This window comes from Juglans microcarpa x Juglans regia, chromosome 1D (assembly GCF_004785595.1).
Source record: "Juglans microcarpa x Juglans regia isolate MS1-56 chromosome 1D, Jm3101_v1.0, whole genome shotgun sequence".
Lineage (NCBI taxonomy): Eukaryota > Viridiplantae > Streptophyta > Magnoliopsida > Fagales > Juglandaceae > Juglans > Juglans microcarpa x Juglans regia.
In genome coordinates this window covers 19,206,278-19,225,994 of record NC_054594.1, presented here as the reverse complement: position 1 = coordinate 19,225,994, position 19,717 = coordinate 19,206,278, and the positions used below count along the sequence as shown (strand labels likewise).

Here is a 19,717-nt window from a genome sequence, read left to right as displayed (position 1 = left end):
TTGAGAACTGATCATGTGTGGTAGTATTGATGATAAACATGCATGCTAGCTGCTCATGTTTTGAGTTTTGAAATTGAATTTCCCAACATAGTATTTGTACATTAACAGGGTCATTGACTATTAGAACTACAACATAAGTAAATCCTAAAAAGGGGCATTTAATCAACTCCTGGACCTTTCTGCTATTGTGAAAGGAACTTCCAGGCGGAAAGAGAACAAATTGGAGTACCCTTCCACACAGTAATCAGGCATTTCCCGTTCATATCAAGCGTGAAAGACTTCTCACAATGAAATTTTTTAACCAGCATGGTTGCTTGGTACAAGGACGACCTGCTCAATTCTGTCTCCACCATTCCATACCGAGCAAAGAAAGCTCTCCAAACATCAATCTTTACATGCCTGATCTTCCTTTCCTCTCCCTCTGCTGCCACTATATTCCTGATTCCCTCGCCGAAGAACTTTGATTCTGTGATCATTCTGTTTTGATCATCCCGTTTCATAAAAGTTTCTAGGCAATCAAAGAATGCACTGAAGAAGAAAAGAGCTTCAACGAAACGGCTCACAAAAGCAGGTGAATTGTGGCTTGCCTCAACTTCAGTGACAATCATAATGCATGGATTGATGCTTCTTACCACTTTCATTATAGATTCCAGCTGATTTGGCCGAGTAATCATGCTCCTCAGTAAGTATGCAGAGTAAAAGGCAACTGTTTCATCAGCATCTAGCTCGAAAAGATCTTCTCTGAGATCTAGCATGTCTGATACCATAACCACGTTGAAAGAAAATGGCAAGTTCAAGGACTGCGCAAAACTTGCCAACCTCTTACCTGTTTCCACGAGCAAATGTTTTGAAGTAGTTCCAATGGCAGTAATCTTAAGAAGCTCAAGAGGGCATTCACATCTAGTTGCAAGGGCTTGCATCAAGATCGTCCATTGCACCCCATTATGGATGCCAAGATCAATTATGTGAATCTTCCTCGCCTCCACCGTGTTTTCTATGATGGCTTGAATCCCTGCAAATTGTGTAACCTGGGAAAAGGGAAGTTCTTCATGAGCCGCAAGCGTGGGGGGGCTTGAACTCATTAATTCCTCATCAACATTGATAGATGGTCTTTTTCCCGAGTCTTTTGATGTGTTTCTTCCTGTCTCACGATCAATCTTCTCTCGCAGAGCTTCAGAAAAAAAGTAAACTACTCGCTGAACAGGGTTCCCCGTAGTGGAAGACAAGTGATCGCACTGGTTGAGAAACTTCCTTGCACGCTCAAACTGTTGGGAGCCCACCTTTTCAGCAGAAGCAAAAAGGGATTCAGCCAGCTCCACATCTCTTCTCTCCTCATCGGAAAGGCCACAGAAGTCAAGATGAAAAGGATGGCTAAGCCTGGACGGACCATCGGCGGGTTGGGAAGTGGACTGGATGAACTTTGCACCAGCTAGCCTCACGATTTCCTCAGTTGACAGTTTCGGGTCTTCCACCTTCGTGCATGCGACATCATTACTTGGCTCTGTTACTTTGTCACCATTAAACTGTTTGAACCTATTTCCATAATTTTTTAGGAGCTCAAGGGAGGCTAAAGAAAATCGTTGCCGCTTCCTCTTCTGGGGTTCAACTTCTGGGATTAGAGTTGGGAATTCACCAAGTTTTGCAATTTCCTCTAAACAAGTATGAAGCGGTGGAGATGCAGCATGGAACTGCAGATCATCAAGAAACCCAATTTCTGAGAAAGATACTTGTTGTTGTTGATGTTGGGAGAAATTGAAATCTTCCTCTGATAAATCCTCTTGATAGAAGTATTTCCCACCATTCACCTTGTCCATACTCTCCCAAACTTTCTCGGACCAGGTGAAGTTATCTTCAACTGCATCAAAGCCAAACTCTTCTCCAAAAGAAAACACCTTAGAAAAAAACCTCACAATCTGGGATCTCAAATGTAGTTGTTTGCTGGTAGATGGTACCCGGTGCTAGTTTATTACAATATATACACAACGATTCAAACACAAACGAACAGATTACTCTTAATTTTCTTATTCTAAATTCCTTGACTAAATTAAAGTATTTCATGTTATAGCAAGCATCACGCATGACGCATTTGATAAATGCTCACTCCAAAAATCAAGTACAGATACATTGACATTGAACTATGTTGATGTTATCAAGTTTATCAAGCCGATCTGCAGCTCGGCACACGATGATTTGATAATATTAATGCGGTTTGGATGGACATATATCTATGGCTCCAGAACGATTAAATCAATATAGATTATACAAATGTTATATGAATAAATAAGAGAAATTGCAAATCAGAACCAAGAAACCTAAGAAGTTCAGCCAAGAAAAGACAATGACTTGAAGAACATTAGAATAGTAACTAAACAGTGATGTAATAGACAACATGGAGTAGATACAACGAGAAGACTTGGTACTCGGATAAGCACTTGAAGGAAAACGTACGCACATGATGGGGAGCTTACAATGCAGCCTGCATTTTATATGGTTTATGTGGTCAGTTTTTTTCAACATTTTTGTCCGCATGTTCCATTGTTTGTCTGTTCACATCAACCAGGAGTTAGCTACGAGAGAGCTGGACAGGCAGTACATAGGATATGATATCCGCAATCTCATCATCATTCACAGATGACTTTCATATATACGTATATATATATATATATATATATATATATATATATATATCAGCAGTATCGACCATTAGACTAATTTCAAGTCTCCATCCATCCATATTACACGTTACAAATACATGAAATGGACTAACAAATTATTAGCACGCAATTAAGGAAACAATAAAACTTAACAGAGTACTGCAATCAATCCAACCTCATCAGTTTGATATCAATATAGATTCAATAACACAAATTCGGGGTGATACGTTAAGTTTTTTAAGATTTTTTTTTTTAATTTTAATTTTTATATATAATTTTAAAATATTTAAGAAATCTTGGTAGCAACAAAGGAAGAAGTTATGGCAAAAGACGGTGAGGAGGGCATGAAGAAGGGGCTCAGACCTAAAGTTTTGAATACCATTTCGGTGGCCGTTTCGGTCAAGGCACTAAAATAAAATAATTCGATACCAGTACCGTTTCGTGTATTGTTTTAGAATAGTCTATACATAAATAAATTATACATATATGCACACAAACTATATTCTAAAATAATAATAAAATAAGTCATAAACTCAATAATACTTCTCAATATAAATCTTAAGTTTTAAGAACATACATACTTGTAAAACTAAATAAGTCTCAGTCCAGTATTAAAATAAAATCACTCATCTTGAGATCACATAAAAAAATAACAAATAATACTACCAACTAAAATAAATAATAAAAAAATTCATTGAGATCACATAAAACAATAATACAATTCTGAAAATTCAAGTGAGGAGAAATTATCATTTTTAATAAAAGACATAATATATTTTTTTATCATTTTGTTTAGAATAGACGATATCCATATCTATTTTAAATTAATTAAGAAAATTAAGAAAGCATTTGCAAAACGAGGTGCATGCATTAAATTAATTTTCTACTGTGGACTCATTTTTACTTTTCTAATGCTGTTACAAAATGCCCCTACCATCTTGACGAAATTACAAAAAGCCCCAGATCACTTGGCCCTATATACGTACCGGCCGAAATTATCATTTTGACCGAAATCCAGAATACCGGCCGGTACCAGTCGAAACACTCTGGTACGGCAGGAATTTTATCGGGTAAGAAACACAGTGCTTCTCTGTACTGACTACTATTCCGATATACTATATTTCGGCCATACCAGCCGATGAGGTACGGAATTTAAAACTTTACAGTCACACAAGTTGTGGCTTTGATGCCATATTAAGAAAGAGAGGGAGTAGCCATCGAAGGAGAAAACTTTTCTATATTATTCAAGAAGCAGGTACATCGTATTTTTATATTACAAAGGGGAAATCAAATCCCGTATATGTTGCAGTAAAATCAGTGACTAGAGTTGATAATAATGTTAAATGGAAAGTTTTGATACACAAGAAAAAATAGGATCAGTAATAATTCGGTTTCAAATCCCGACTTGTCAAAGTGAATGTTCTTCCACACTGAAGTTATTATGGCCCGTATCAAATGGCTCGGAATGCGGTTGTTTAGTATTATGATCATCATCACAATATCAACTGGAAAATTTTAAGTAATATATATGATCAGAATGCGGTTGTTTCAGTTCAGTTGGCCGCAACACTCGTATAAGTTAGGGGGTTTGTTGAATAAGAGATTCAGAAAACATTCTGCAAATCCTTTTTCGGGATTTTTCTCGTTGGAATTTCCAAGCAGAAAGAGAAAGAACTGGCCTTCCCCTCCACCCAACAGTTAGGCATTTCCCATTCCTATCAAGTGTGCAAGAGCTACCACAAGCAAAGTTTTTCACCAACAGTTCTGCATGATGTAAAGATGAGATACTAAGTTCTTGTTCCTCCATACTGTATCTTTCAAAATAATTTCTCCAAGCATCAATCTTCATATGCCTGAAAGTTCTGTACTCACCCTCAGTTGCAACAATATCTCGGATCTCCCGACTGAAGTATGTTGCTTCCAATGTCATCCGATTAGAATCATTCTGATCCATACAAACTTCGAGGCATTCGAAAAAGGCACTGTAGAATAAGAGTGCTTCACTGAACCGGCCTAAGAAAGTTGGTGAGTTATGATCTGCTTCGACTTCGGTGACCACCATGACACATGGATTGAGATCTCTAAGCACTTTGATTAAAGATTCCAAGAAACTAGGCTTCATCAGCATTTTATTCAGCATGACTGGGGAGTAGACAGCAACAACTTCACCCGCCTTTGACTCGAAGATGTCTTCATTGAGATCTTTGAAGTCTCTCACCATTACTATTTTGAATAGAAATGGCATGTTCAAAGTCTCAGCAAAATGGGCTAGTCTTTTACCTGTCTTCTCAATTTCTTGTTTTGAAGTTGTTCCAACAGCAGTTACTTTAAGTAGCTCAATTGGGCATTCAAAACGAGTTGCTAGAGCTTGCATCAACACTATACAGCATCCACCACTTCTGATTGCAAGATCAATGTAATGAACCTTTTTTGCAGAGGCCACACTATCTACAATTGCTTGGATTCCGGAAAAATTAATAATTTGATAGAAGGGAAGGTGAAGGAAACATACAATGAGAGCAGGATCCACATACATCATTGTTTCTTGATGAGATTTCTGTTCTTCACTACTTTTTGAGCCTTCTAATGTCATTCTCCTGGTTTCTCTCTCAATCCTCTCTTGAAGAGCTTTGGTAAAATAGTGAACGGTTCTTTGAACTGAACTTCCTGTCTTGGAGGACAAGAAATCACACAGATTTAGCAGTTTGCTTCCTTGATCAAATTCTTTCTTGCCAACCTTCTCGGCCGAAGCTAAAAGAAGACATGCTAGTTCCACATCTTTGGTTTCTTGGCAGGAGAGACCAAATGGAGCACTGCCGAAAACACTGCCAAGCATGGAATGATCATCACAGTTTTGGGAAGAGAATTGGATGAACCTTTCTCTCGCTACTTTCATGACTTCTTCAATTGATAACCTGCGCACACCAGTCATGTATAGTTGTCCCTTATTTGGCTCAACATTCTGGATCATGTTAGAGAGTGACTTCTGATATTTCAGAGAGATGTATCGTTACCCAAACAAGGAGTGCTATTCTGCCATTCATGGCTTTTTAAGGGTCAAGAGGGATGGGTTTGTCTTGACATGATATGAATAATTCTTAATAGGCTCATAGCCCTCCCATCTGTCTCTCGTTTTGGATTCCTCGCCGGTAGAAATTGTCCAAAATCCAGAATAAGACAATGAAGTGAAGACGCTATCGACTTCATTATGGGACAAAAACTTCCATAACTTGTATCGTTCTCTTGAATCACGAGTCGCGACAACACGGATTTGAACTAAAATAGTTATTGAAGACCAAACCCAAAGCAATGATATACAAAATTATCCGAGGACACTAGCCAACAATAAAAATAGAATAGGAACCCATGTAGCAGCAGCGCAATATCACACAGCTGTATTTCTTTTCTTAAAGTTCCATGTTCTCTTCAGTAAAAGGATACCAATCAAACAAAAAACTTTGAATAGCTAAAAGAATTGTTGCAAATAGCCATCGACTTAGGAAATTTTATAAACTAAAGATTCCCAAACATGGAATCAGAACCTAAAACATGAACCGATACATCACACGCAGGATGTTCGATAGTTGAAAGCTTGCGCAACGGTTGTGCTTGTAAGATGTAACCGGTTAAGAGAACTGAATACACAAACCATGTTTTCGGCTGCACTTATGCAGCTCCACTCTGGATTTTGTTAATTTCTATAGTTGAAAGCTATTTGGTTAGTAGTTGAGAGACTTTCAATGGCTTGGTTTTCTTCAGATAGAAATCCTTTCTGCGGAGGATTGATTGTTCATTGATACACAAGTTAGGGTGCAATTACAGTGAAAATGCTAAGAGTTTCTTTAATTTGGAGAGTAAGTACCGCTGAGTTAGGAATCCTACTCTAGCAATCCACTCTAGATATGAGCAATATAAAGATATATATATGGCGGTTGCCTTTTCACCCATGTTTTAGATATTAAAACCCTCAAAATGGCATGATCTGAAGATTACAGATCCAGAACTTAAAATAGAAACTAGTCATAGACGTTCAAGAAAGTAAACCATCAAGCATAATAGGCATTTTTGGATTGCCCACATCACATGCACCTTCAAATTGTACACTTAAAATAGAAAGAAGACAACAAAATAGAAAGAAGACAACCGGGTTGTCAGCAATGACATGTATCATTGATGTTTCACCTCCTTTCTGCTATTGTCAGAGGAACTTCCAAGCAGAAAGAGAACAAATTGGCGTACCCTTCCACACTATAATCATGCATTTGCCATTCATATCAAGCGTGCAAGAATTCTCACAATCAAATTTCTTGACCACCAGCCTTGCTTGGTACAAAGATGACATGCTCAACTCTGTCTCCAGCATTCCATACCGAGCAAAAAAGGCTCTCCAGACATCGATCTTTACATTTCTAATACTCCTTTCCTCTCCCTCTGCCCCACTATATTCCTGATTGCCTCACCGAAGAATAGTGATTCTATGACCATTCTGTTCGGATCATCCCGTTTCATAAAAGTTTCTAGGCAATCGAAGTATGCACCGAAGAAGAAAAGGGCCTCAACGAAACGGCTCGCGAAAACAGGTGAATTGTGGTTTGCTTCAACTTCAGTGACAACCATAATGCATGGATTGATACTTCTTAACACTTTCATTATAGAGTCCAGCTGATTTGGCCGAGGAATCATGTTCCTCAGTAAGTACTCAGAGTAAACAGCAACTCTTTCGTTAGCATCTAGCTTGAAAAGATCTTCTCTGAGATCTAGCATGTCTGATATCATAACCACCTTGAAAGAAAAGGGTAAGTTCAAGGACTGGGAAAAACTTTCCAACCTCTTACCTGTTTCCACGAGTAAATGTTTTGAAGTAGTTCCAACAGCGGTAATCTTGAGAAGCTCCAGAGGGCATTCATATCTAGTTGCAAGAGCTTGCATCAAGATCGTCCATTGCACCCCATTACGGATGCCAAGATCAATTACATGAATCTTCCTCGCATCCGCCATGTGTTCTACAATGGCTTGAATCCCTGCAAATTGTGCAAGCTGGGCGAAGGGAATTTCTTCATGACTTGCAAGCATCGGGGGGCTTGGACTCATAAATACCTCGTCAGCATCGATACAGTGACTTTTTCCCAAGTTTTTTGGTGCGATTCTTCCTGTTTCTCGATCAATTTTCTCTCGAAGAGCTTTAGAAAAATAGAAAACCACTCGCTGGACAGGGCTCCCTGTTTTGGAAGACCAGTGATCACACTGGTTGAGAAACTTGTTTGCACGGTCGAACTGTTGAAAGCCTACTTTCTCAGCAGAAGCAAAAAGGAATTCTGCAAGCTCCGAGTCATCGTTCTCTTCATTGGAGAGGCCATTGAAGGCAAACTCAAAAGGATGGCTAAGCGTGGAAAGACAATCAGCTGTTTGGGAAGATGACTGGATGAACTTGGCTCCAGCTAGCCTCAGTATTTCCTCGGTTGACAATTTCCGGTCTTCCCTTTGTACGTGGCATGCCATTACTTTGCTCAACTATTCTGTCACCATCATTCAACCCTTTGAACCTATTTTCAGAGTTGTTTAGCAGCAAAGAAAATGGTTGCTTGTTTCGATTCTTGGGTTCATTGTATGGAGTTAAAGTTGAAGATTCTCCAAGCTTTGAGATTTCCTCTAAACATGTTTGCAGCCGTGGAGACCCAATATGGAACTGCAGATCATCAACAAGCCCATAACCCGATAAGGATACATGTTGCATTTCTTGTTGTTGATACTTGGAGAGAAGGAATCCTTCCTCTGACGACGACTCCTTTTGATAAAAACCAAAGCCAGAAGCCCGGTGATCTGCTTCTGCATTAAAATGCAAGTGTTTCCCACCATTCATTTCGTCCATTCTCTCCCAAACTTTCTCAGAACAACTGAATTGATCTTCAACTCCATCAAAGCCAAAGTATTCAGAAGAAAACATCTTCTTTGCCAGATGAAAATGGGGATAACCTCACAATCTGGGATCTCAATTGTAGTTGATGGATGGTAAATGGTACAGAATATCTTAGCTTAGTTCGGTAAAACGAAAATAATAGGACGTTGTTCCATATGACAGTGTCAAACGTTTGACAAATTCTTATCCCCACAACACAGATCATAATCAAAGTACAGTTACATTGATTTGCTGTGCTGATGTTATCAAGGTGGCCTGCAGCGTGGGACACAACGGCATTGATTATACGACTGCCATTTGGATAAAGATGTAGATTAATAAACAAGATTGGGAAGGAATAATCTAGAGTTCTAGCCCAAACAATATACTATTTCCCCCTAAGCAGTTTGGCCAAGACAGTTACATGGATAAGAGAACATAGACTAGTGATTGAACAAGCAACAAATGTAACATCCCTGACAAATGGGTCATGTACAATACAGCGGTAATAAGAATGATTTTTGTAGTTGAAAAGTTCTTGAAGCCTGCATTCTTGCTATATGGTTTTCTTTAGAGAGCGAAAGGCTTCAGTTTGTGCATGAACCATGTCCATGTGTTCCATCTTCAACTTGACAAATACATTTCATTAAAAAAACAAAATCTTGACAAATACGTCAAGTCTTGAATGCCAAAAAGTTTATTTGGAAATAAGAAAAGCTTTAATCACAAAATAGTTTTATAAAAAGTAAAACTATAAATTAATAAAATTATTTTTATTAAAAAGTATAATTAATATTGTAATATCTCGTTCTAATAAGTGATAAGGATATGCGATATATAAGATCTTATATTATTTGAGAAAGAGAAATTCTTGCTTTTTATAATATTTCAATGAAACTCTAATTATACCATTGACTGGTCCTTTTCAAGTATGGGTCATGTGGCTTTGACTTTTACATAAAATTATATCAGTTTGTAAGTTCACTTTTATAAAATCTTTTTATAGTTGTAACATATTATGAATTAATATGTTTTATTGGGTTTTGAGAAATAAGAAAAGAAAAGTTAAATGAAAATATTAAAAAATTGTTTAATATTATATTTGGTTTGAAATTTGAAAAAATTATATTGATTTTTATGTTTTGTTTAAAAGTTTTAAGAAAATTATAATGATTAAATGAAAAAATAAAAAATTTGAAATTTATAAATGTTTTATGTTTGAGTGATGTTTGAAAATAAAATATATGAGAATATTTGAAAAAGAAAATGATAATATTACAATTATTTTATTACTATTTTACAACTCTACGTGAAATAGAGCATAATTTTGTAATATTAAAATTTATTTTTAATAGAGTGACATGATTTCATTAGTTATTTAAAAATAAATTATAATTATAAAAGAATTGTAACTATATCATTACTCGTTTGAGAATTACTTTATGAGAAATTCTATTTACAGTTCTCAAATAGGAATTGTATGTGCAAGCTATTCATTAAATAGAAAAAATTACCATTTTGATAAGGATATTATTATAACTTTAAAAAAATATAAAGATAAAATTAACTAAACTTACAATATAATCATCTTTTGAGGATTATACGTAGCATTCTCTTACTTTATTACACAAACAAGATCTTAGTTAGAAGTAGCTACAGTGCCGACGGACAGATTGTTAGGACGAAACAAATGAACGTCGGTTTAGTCAAGGCTTCCCTCAAGATATTTTTACTAAGTGGGCCATTTAGCTATAACGTCGCAGGAAGTCGACTTAATTAGTCCTAACATCCCACGAAAGGCTTATTAAAGCAACCGATTTCTCTGGGCTGGACTTTGAAAGTGGCCATAGGTTTCTATCCGGCATTTCCAATGAATGAGCGACACGTACAAAAACGCACTTCAAATGACGTGTCAGCTCCACAGACAACGTCACGAATTGGATTCCGGGCCTCTGACCATTAAATTGAAGACACTTCTTTCAATCTTTTTCATATCTTATTAAGTGCTCTGTCGATGTTCGTATACGTATAGGCGTAGTGTATATACGGTTTTATCGGACCGTGGTGGGTGGATCTCGGCGTCGGATAAAACAATGGCGGCCGACAAGTACAACTTGAAGAACCCGGCGGTGAAGCGGATTATGCAGGAGTACAAAGAGATGCAATCTAATCCTTCCGATGATTTCATGAGCCGCCCTCTCGAGGTTTTGCTTTACACTTTCATTGTTCTTGTTTTGTTTCGTTTGATATATTTTTTTCAAATTCTGATATTTGTACATTCTGGGGTTTCGAATTGAGTTACCTTAATCATGTTGTTCACCGGATCTGTGCTTCAATTGGGGATTTTTTTTTGGGGGGGTGGGGTTAGACAATTGAATGAAATTGGAGAATAGATGGCCCTATTGCTCAATTCAAGTCGTTTAAATTTGACTATGCGGATTATGGATTTCTCCTGCAATTGAGTATTGAGTTTTCTCCTCTTTCCGGTATTTTTGCATATAGCTGATATTAGATAATTAAATGGCGGTAATAATCCAATTTTTGATCTATTGTATATTGAATATCGTGTCTAGGTTTAGATATTTTTGACGCTGTTGAACGGTGGTTCTATATAGGCAATTTTGAGCTTGTTTCCCATATTTATTTTTTCATTATATGGTTCAATATATTGGATTTTGTTTCCCTTATTTATTTTTTCGCAAAACTTCCCTCTTGCGACAAAAAAGCCCCGAGTGGGTAGAATTGCGGAAATATTTGCACTATATGCAATTTGAGCTAATTTCTGCTGTTCATGTAGTATTGTCAGTATTGTAAGTAAGCACTTGATATTCGTTTTCAGGAAAATGTATTTGAATGGCAATTTGCAATCAGGGGACCCCGTGATACTGAATTTGAAGGCGGAATCTATCATGGAAGGATCCAGTTGCCCGCAGAATACCCATTGAAGCCACCTTCGTTTATGTTGTTAACTGTAATTTTTTTTTTTTGCACTCTCTCCCAAATACAGTCATTTTAATGTGCTTATCGTCTTTTTGGGGTGTCGGCTGATTATTCATTTAATCATGAAATTATGACAGTGCTAATAACTTTAATGCCGTTCTTTCAGCCGAATGGACGTTTCGAAACCCAAACCAAGATTTGCTTAAGCATATCAAATCATCATCCTGAGCATTGGCAGCCATCGTGGAGTGGTAAACATCATTCTTCTAACCATACCCCTGATGTTTGTGTTAAATAGCATCCTGCGATTTAGTATCAGATTTGGAAACACATCTTATGGCTTTGATTGTCTTATGCTTATAAACATGCATGCACTTTCCGTCTTCATGAATTATGAGAGCAAGAACAGGCTGCTGGTCATAGGGGAGAGGCTCAGAACCCAACCAGTCAGTTAACAGCCAACCGCTCTACCTGGGTGTAATCTCCCATGTATAAATATCACCAACCATGAACGTGCTGTGTAGCTGTAGCAAATGGCTTTTTTAACTTTTTTGTTTGAATTTTTCTCTGATCTTTTATGTTGGCAGTACTATTAATTTGTATGGTCTTTCCATGTTTCCCTGGACCAATTATCCAGCCTGAGCTTAGTTTGGCTTGGGTGTTTTGTCATGGTCTTCTAATTTCTGCTTTTGAATGTCTTAATAACTCATGGCATGTTCATTGGAGTAGACTTAAGTTCTGTGGTGGAAACGGGGTGGTATATCAGGCTAAACTGGATCGATATGTACGTGCATCTGGCAATATATCAACGTGAAAGCTACAGTTTCATTATTTTTGCTACCCATGTTTACTTCAAGGATTAATGATGATTGTGGTTCACATGGATGAAGATACCTGCCAGTTTAAAATGATTAACCCTTGAATTAATCAAGCAAACAAACAGTTCTTACCTGGCTGATATACTGTTAATGTTGGCAGTGCGGACGGCATTAGTTGCACTTATGGCATTTATGCCCACCAATCCAAATGGTGCACTGGGCTCACTGGACTACAAGAAGGAAGAGAGGCGAGATCTGGCCATAAAATCTCGTGAAACACCCCCAAAGTTTGGGTCTCCTGAACGTCAAAAGCTAATATATGAGGTAGTAGCACTTAAGATCTCTTCCCAGTTCACATGTTTTTTCATTACTGTCAAACCCTGTTCTGATCAAAATAACTACAGATTCATGAATATATGTTAAGCAAGACACCCCCTGTTCCTCGAGATGGCACCTCAGAGGCTCCTGAAGAAAAGAGCACAAACAGTGAGGGTGAAGCCCAGGTGAATTCGCAAGATGCCGGTGGTGATAGGATTATTGAAGAAGTGCATGAGGTCCCTTTAAATGCCGACTCCAGCCCTGCAGAAGTTAGGGTCGCAAAGGAGGTTCCGTCCAATAGCTCAAATGATCAACAGCTGCAAAAGCCAAGGGTTCATAAAGCGGCTGATGATCGCTTGTTTACATGGGCTGCTGTTGGACTGACCATTGCAATTCTTGTTCTTTTGCTGAAGAAGCTCATGAAATCTAGTGGACATGGTGCTCTATTCACTGATGGGTCTTAGATTTATAGGCGGTTTAAGCTGGCTCGACAATTCAACATGCTATGCAGTATAGTAAAATATATAATATATATATATATAAATAATCCGAGGTTTTCATTTAAATTTGAAGAGTTTGTAATATATATCAAGATCCTCTCGATGTACCTAGTTCTTGTAACCAATAACGCGCATTCCTACCAGTTTGCAATTGCAAGCATGCTTATCCATTTCTTGTTTAGCCTGTATTCTACTATTCTGGACCCTGGATTATTTTCTGCCAACAGAATTCAACTGGAAAAAAAAAAAAAAAAAACGAAAAGAGCTAAAGAAATAGAATGAGGATTGAGATTAGTGGGAAGGCATTTTCCACTTTTGATCAGAGGAAGGAGAGCTCCTGAACACTGCAAAAGTGAACAGATGTAGCTGAACGAGTTAATTCGTGCAGAAGATAATTCGAACTGGGTAGGATTTTGGTAAAGGTCAAACTTCCTTGAAAAATATCAGCAGAAGAATACTTGCATACTTCTTTTGCAAAGGAACCCGTGGTTCTCCTTTGTTCCTATTGCATAAACCTCGGTAATTTTCTGCTAACTTGCCCAACTTCCAAACGTAAAGACACAACTTGCTCAGTCTTTATGATACTTTTATAAATTAGTTCAGCATTGCATGAGAACTACCAACTGATGAAAATTTTAAAATGGTTCTTCCTCTTGTATTGGTTTTCTTCTCTTTTTCTCTTTGTATTTTTTGGTCAGCTGAGAATTCTTCTTCCTAGGAACAAAAGGTTGTTGAAAGTGCTCATGCAATTTTAATCTATCAGCCATTAACTTTGAAATAAATTTATGAATCAAGAGTGATGACAAGTTGGATTCGATCATCAAGATCTTCTGAAAATCAAGATTCTAGCGTTTGAAAGTGAAATTGATGAAGTTGGCCTAAATTTCATATTTCACTGGTCTGAATAGCTTTGGGAGTGTAGGAAAATTAACAGTCATGCTTAACAAAATGAGATTATGGTCTGAAGATGTGACAGGTAGGTGAGTGACCGTGGCATCTTGATAGTTCAACAGTCTCCAAAAGCTATTGATAGTAAGCCTAGTTTGTTTTCACAAGTCCTCTCAATTTATCTCATCTAATCATTACAATTTTTCTAAATTTTCACACAAAATAAAATAAACAATTCAACATTTTCAAATCTCAAAAAAAAAAAATAATATTAAAAAATATATATTCTAACAATATTTTATTCAACTTTTAACTTTAATTTCAACTTATCTCATCTCATATGCGAAAACAAACGAGGCTTAAAGTGTTGGCCTGCCACCCCGATTCAAAGAGCTTTGGACAAGGGTAGATTGCAGTGTAGAGGTAGAGATAAAGATAGCTAAGACGTTATGGGTGGGGTTTGGACTGGGGAAAAGAAAACTTGTGCCTGGGATGATTATGGGATTTGCAGGAACAGATCATGAGATGAAATAAAATTTGAACCAAACATAGAGAGGTCAGGTTATAATGTCTTGTTTGGATGAGACTCGTAGATCTTCTAAAAAACGTTATATCACATCCTAGTGCATAATTTTTTATTGAACTCCTGGTTTTATAGAAGCTAAAAGGCACAAAAAAATGCGCAAGGTTTTGATGGTGGACTGCAAAACCAAAAGAAACCAAAAGCAGTTTAAATCATAAAAACTTTCTGAGCACACGTACAGCCATGGGTATCTGGGACCAATAAAATTTACATGGAATCAAGAAAGTAAAGTTTTGACCACCAAAACAAGAAGATGCAATATTCAGGAGCTGAAACAAGAAAACCATCTTCAACGAGAAGATGCCATATACAGAAAGTCACAAGCTCCTAAATTGGTGTAAACGTTATGTGATTCTCCCTTGCCAGTTGATATTATTAAAGCTACTTGTTGCAACAACTGTTTCTTAGGCCTTGTTTGTTCCATTTGAAAGCAAAACTTGCTTTGATAGTCTTACCAATACCAAAAAAATCACATCCAAAAAGTTAACTAAAAAGTGCTTTTTTTGTATTACCAGAAGTGTTGTATAATATTATAGTTTATTTGCCATAAAATACAGGGAAAGCAACCCATCATTGACAAAGAGAAAAATTTTCACACAGGATGCGCCAAAAACACAAAATCCATTGGCATATACACCGACTCTGAAGTTCATCCAACTTCGAAATCAAAGTTACAGACAGCAGGCCTAGAAGGCTTATTTGATATAAGTCCATTCTATAGCGCTACTAAGTGAAGTAGGAGTCAGCTGGCAAAGAGTTTTGCACTTATTCCTAGAGCACATACAGGTATATGGAACTAGTGTTCAATGCTCCGCAATCTTCACCACAGTAACAGGACAGGAACCATTATTCACAACATAGTTGCTGACACTGCCTAATATAGCCCTGTAAAAATTCAAACAAAAGCAAAGCAAATCCAATCAAATCCCAGAAGGACCCACAATCGACTAACAGTTGCACCAGAAATTGTGCATCTGAAGTCTTATGGTTATTTATCCACTCCAGTGAAAATCATTTTTACTAACAAAGCTGGCAACAAACTCGAGTACTCGACAGCTATATGGTGATGCATATTATTTTCATGCTTAAAAAAATGGCCCATAACTTTTGGGTCAACTTCCCCCAGAATAGTTTTACCACTTAACATTTTTTTTTTTTTTTTTTTTTTTTTTTTTTTTATGTCGGGAAACTCTCCAAGGTAGGGCCCTTAAGACCCACCCTTGCAGAGTAAACTCCGGTCCAGTGCACAGTACCTTTGGAAGTTTCTCTATACGAAACTAGTTAAATAGCTGACTTTTCACCAGGGGTGTGGCTCCAAAAGATTGTTTGCACTCATGAGGTGTTGAACCTTAGACCTTGAAGAAAGTGATACCCAAGATGAAGGCCTTCACCACTTGGGCCAGCCCCTTGGGGTTTTTACCACTTAACTGTGGAAGCATGAAGTATTTAGCTTCATAAGAGGATAATTAGGGAGAAAAATCAAAGTTTGTATCACATCATTGCCTCAAGAAGTCAATATAAAACTTGATTACTGAGGTAGCCACCTGAAAACACTATCTATACTAAGAAATGCCATCCACATCACAAATTAGAGCATTTAGAAGAGAAAATACCTAAAATAACACAAACAAACATCACAATTGATTGACGCAGGAAATGATTTTACCTTTTAATCTTGCCCAGCCCTCTGTTCCCTATAATAAGGCAGCTCAGAGGAATTTTATCAATTGCTTCACATAACTTCTCACGAGGATCTCCCCAGTAAATCTTCAGGATCACCGTAATCTGCTCCCACCCCGAAATATTATTGTGATTGATAATTACAATAACATCAGAAGCACCAGATATCACACATCTAAACAAGATACGGCCGTACCTGTTTTTGCCCAGCAGCAGTGTTCAAAATGTCTAGGGTCTCGGGGTCAGGCTTCACTCCATACTTCTTCATAATAATAGGATCAGATAACTCCCTCAGAGGGATTAAGGCTGCATATAGGCAATTAGAGAAACAACCATCCATGAGCAACAATAAATGGAATGGCAAAGAAGTCTGTCTTTAAACCATACAATTTCAGCAGGCATGTCACTAATAAAAAGCTATAGATAAAAACACAAAATAAAATCGTTGTGAACCAAAAACAAATTCTAAAATTTATCCACAAAATACTATCTTCTTTAGTTCCATTTAGATCGATCATGTGCCTTTTTTCCACCAGTCTGGAATTTTTTTTTTTAATTTAAATTCGTAAAGAAACTCAAGCATTCAAGCATTTCAGATTTGTTTTTGAAGAAGGCACGGAGATAACTGGTGAAAATCCCATAAACTAAACTAAATCCTGAGATCATAAGGCCCAAGGCAGCCCATATTAACGAATAAGAAAAGATCAAATCAATTATAACCAACACAAGCCCTTCATCAAAATTTCTTCTGTATCACGAAAATTAACAAGGAGATCCTTCTACTTTTCAACAATTCTATAAATCCGAGTTCTTACTTTACCGATAGGAAAAAAATAAAAAAGAAAAGAAAGGAAATTTATTAATTATTAGGAAACAAACAGAGAGAGAGAGAGAGAGGATAAATACGGGAACCCGTGGCTGCCCAGAGCTGTATCTCGCCATCCTCGTAGTTCCCTTCGGGGCGTACGTTGAGGAGGATAAGGTGATCCCCGTCCCGTACGACGTTGTCCACAGCCCATTTCAGCGCTTTCTTGCTGCAAGGAGAAAAGTCCACCGCCACCCCAACTCTCCGATCACACTCCATCTTCGATCTCAACCAATGCTTGTCCGGAAGACACAACCCGCAACTTAAAAGAGGCCGAGAAAGAAGCAGTGGCGGGCGTTAGTTTAGTTATAGGCTGTAGCTTGAGCAGAATGGTTGAAGCTATTTTCAACCGTTCGATTATATTAAAATTATGATATTGAGGCAATAATAATCGTCAATTATTTAATCTAATTAAAATATATATATATTTTTTTTATTCAACTTATGTCTGCGACGATGACCTGTCGTTGACAATTGTTTATACACGTTCGTTTGAAACTAATAATGTGATTTATTAAACTCAAATTTAAGGTTTTAATTTTTTTAAAACTCCTTTTTATTTTGAACATGGTTTATTAATTTTTTTTTTTCAAAAAAGTTATCTGAGCTATAATTTTTTTTTTTTTTTTTTTTTTTTTTTTTACTTCGGATCCATCCCTGTAAAGTAAATTCTAGTTTTATGCACCGTATCTTTAAAAGTTTTTCTACAAAAAACTGGTTAAATCGTTGACTTTTTATCAAGAGTATGATCCCAAATGATTGTTTACACTCATGAAATTTTTAAACTTTGAAGGGAGTGATATCCTAAGACCAAGACCTTCACTACTTGGATCAGCCATTTAGAGTTCATCTGAGCGATAAATTTGAGATGACTTAATAACATACTCTTATTTATAATATATTTTAAATTATATTTAAATAAGAAAATTTATAATATCTATTATTTTCTTAGAAGATAAAATACTTTCAACTTTTAAACTAAAAAAGACTCTATTATTTCCTTACAAAAAAAACTTACTAAAAGATAAAATCAAAACCGACGCTCAAACCCAAAGAGGGATTATTCATTTCTATATTTAAGTTGAGTTTATTATTATTTTTTTAATTTTAATAAGTTTTGTTTGATAGGAAAATAATAGATGCTTGAATGATGCTTGAAAATCATTGGGATTATAAAATAATAAAGTGTTTTGGCAACAACGTACTTTAATTTATTATACATATCTTGAAATAAAAGAAAATGAGCACTTATTTTATATGAGGAATGTTATTTTTATTGGCGTGTCATGATGAATTATTGTGATGAGTTGTTTGTCACGTGAAAAACAACTTTGGCCATCAAATCAATGGTTGGCTAAGGTCTGTTTGGATTAAAAAAATGTTTCATTTCACCTAATTATTATAAATTTTTTAAATTTTTATAAAATATAATAAACAATTCAATTTTTTTAAATGTCAATTCAATTTTTTTAAATTTTAAAATAATAATAATATTAAAAAATAATATTTTAATAATTTTTTTTTAATTTTTATATTTCATCCAAAATTATTTCATTTTATGTCTGAATTCAAACTAATCCTGTTCAAAGGGGACTCTAGCATTTGTTCTCTGTATGGTAAGATTTACGATTTGGACCCTTTGATTACTTATGGTGAATGAAACCACATGATTGATTTAAAATGGTGAGGGAATAGTAATACACTGACTTCCCGTGATTTACGCAAAAGAATGAGAAGATTAAATGAATGAATATATTTGATTAATGTTCCTAGCTTCTAGAAAAAGATGATGTTGCTAGTCCTTAATTGATAAGTTTGAAGTAGACTTTGAACGGGTCATGATCGGGTCACAAGAACAACGGCTGTAAAATAAGATTAAAAAAACAAATTGCGCTTTTTTATAACCTTTTAATAAATTAATCAACATGAGACGAGTGGATTGTGAGTTGAGTTAAGATAATATGAGTTGAGAGTTGAATAAAATATTATTAGAATATAATTATTTTAATATATATTTTTTAAATTTGAAAAAAATTGAATTGTTTATTATATTTTGTTTAAAAATTTAATTTTTTTTTAATAATTAGATGAAATGAATTAAGATGATTTATGGGTAGTAGGTTTTTTTGACGATTCGAGTACTAGAGCATCTTTAATGACTACTTCAATTGTATCTAATCTTTTTTTTTTTTTTTTTTTTTTTTTAATGTTTTCAAAACTATTTTGTTTTAAATATTTTTTTTATCTTTTTAATAAATCAAAGGGCACGATGTAGAGGTGTTAGGTTAATAGGATAAAGTGAACGATATAATTAGAGCAGCTTAGTAGCGTTACTTGTGAAGAAATAATGCCAAATTCCCATCTGATCTGGCTATTCTAAGAAAATTGCCTCTTGATTTTGAATTCACGCCTCCATTTAATAAGTTTATCTTTTCTAAGAAAACTCGTCGATATTGGTTATGATGGCAAGGGTTCGGATCAGAAGGTCCTAACCATCAACAGGAATACATCCAACCTAATCAGACAGGGTTGGACTTAGAAGTCTAGCACAAAATCTTAACATGGGCCTCTCGGG

General features: G+C 36.1%; 4 protein-coding genes and 1 pseudogene across 5 annotated transcripts; 1 reads left to right on the top strand and 4 right to left on the bottom strand.

The window, feature by feature from the left end:
• Positions 1 to 32: 32 nt before the first annotated feature.
• On the bottom strand, positions 33 to 2,449 carry LOC121249050 (DELLA protein RGL1-like). The gene is made up of 2 exons (XM_041147703.1): positions 173 to 2,449; positions 33 to 115 (listed from the first exon to the last, which is right to left on the bottom strand). Exon 1 carries the CDS (start codon positions 1,812 to 1,814, stop codon positions 183 to 185), a length of 1,632 nt encoding a protein of 543 aa, XP_041003637.1. The 5' UTR covers positions 1,815 to 2,449; the 3' UTR covers positions 33 to 115; positions 173 to 182.
• A 1,784-nt stretch (positions 2,450 to 4,233) lies between these two features.
• Positions 4,234 to 5,586, bottom strand: LOC121238204 (DELLA protein GAI1-like). Its single transcript, XM_041135064.1, has one exon. The coding sequence runs from the start codon at positions 5,584 to 5,586 to the stop codon at positions 4,234 to 4,236; it is 1,353 nt and encodes a 450-aa protein (XP_040990998.1).
• A 1,070-nt stretch (positions 5,587 to 6,656) lies between these two features.
• Positions 6,657 to 8,678, bottom strand: LOC121234733 (annotated as a pseudogene).
• Positions 8,679 to 10,534: 1,856 nt separating this feature from the next.
• On the top strand, positions 10,535 to 13,307 carry LOC121234806 (ubiquitin-conjugating enzyme E2 32). The gene is made up of 5 exons (XM_041130913.1): positions 10,535 to 10,754; positions 11,390 to 11,521; positions 11,657 to 11,741; positions 12,469 to 12,632; positions 12,713 to 13,307. The coding sequence occupies exons 1-5, from the start codon at positions 10,644 to 10,646 to the stop codon at positions 13,088 to 13,090; spliced, it is 870 nt and encodes a 289-aa protein (XP_040986847.1). The 5' UTR covers positions 10,535 to 10,643; the 3' UTR covers positions 13,091 to 13,307.
• Positions 13,308 to 15,080: 1,773 nt separating this feature from the next.
• On the bottom strand, positions 15,081 to 17,471 carry LOC121239771 (universal stress protein PHOS32-like). 2 transcript variants are annotated; one of them, XR_005935362.1, is made up of 5 exons: positions 17,184 to 17,471; positions 16,474 to 16,583; positions 16,264 to 16,382; positions 15,320 to 15,482; positions 15,081 to 15,194 (listed from the first exon to the last, which is right to left on the bottom strand). XR_005935362.1 is itself a non-coding variant. In XM_041137095.1 (4 exons), exons 1-4 carry the CDS (start codon positions 17,359 to 17,361, stop codon positions 15,401 to 15,403), a joined length of 489 nt encoding a protein of 162 aa, XP_040993029.1. In that variant the 5' UTR covers positions 17,362 to 17,471; the 3' UTR covers positions 15,081 to 15,400. The 2 variants fall into 2 exon arrangements, 1 of the variants encoding a protein (XP_040993029.1); XM_041137095.1 differs by having other exon boundaries at positions 15,081 to 15,482.
• Positions 17,472 to 19,717: the final 2,246 nt, after the last annotated feature.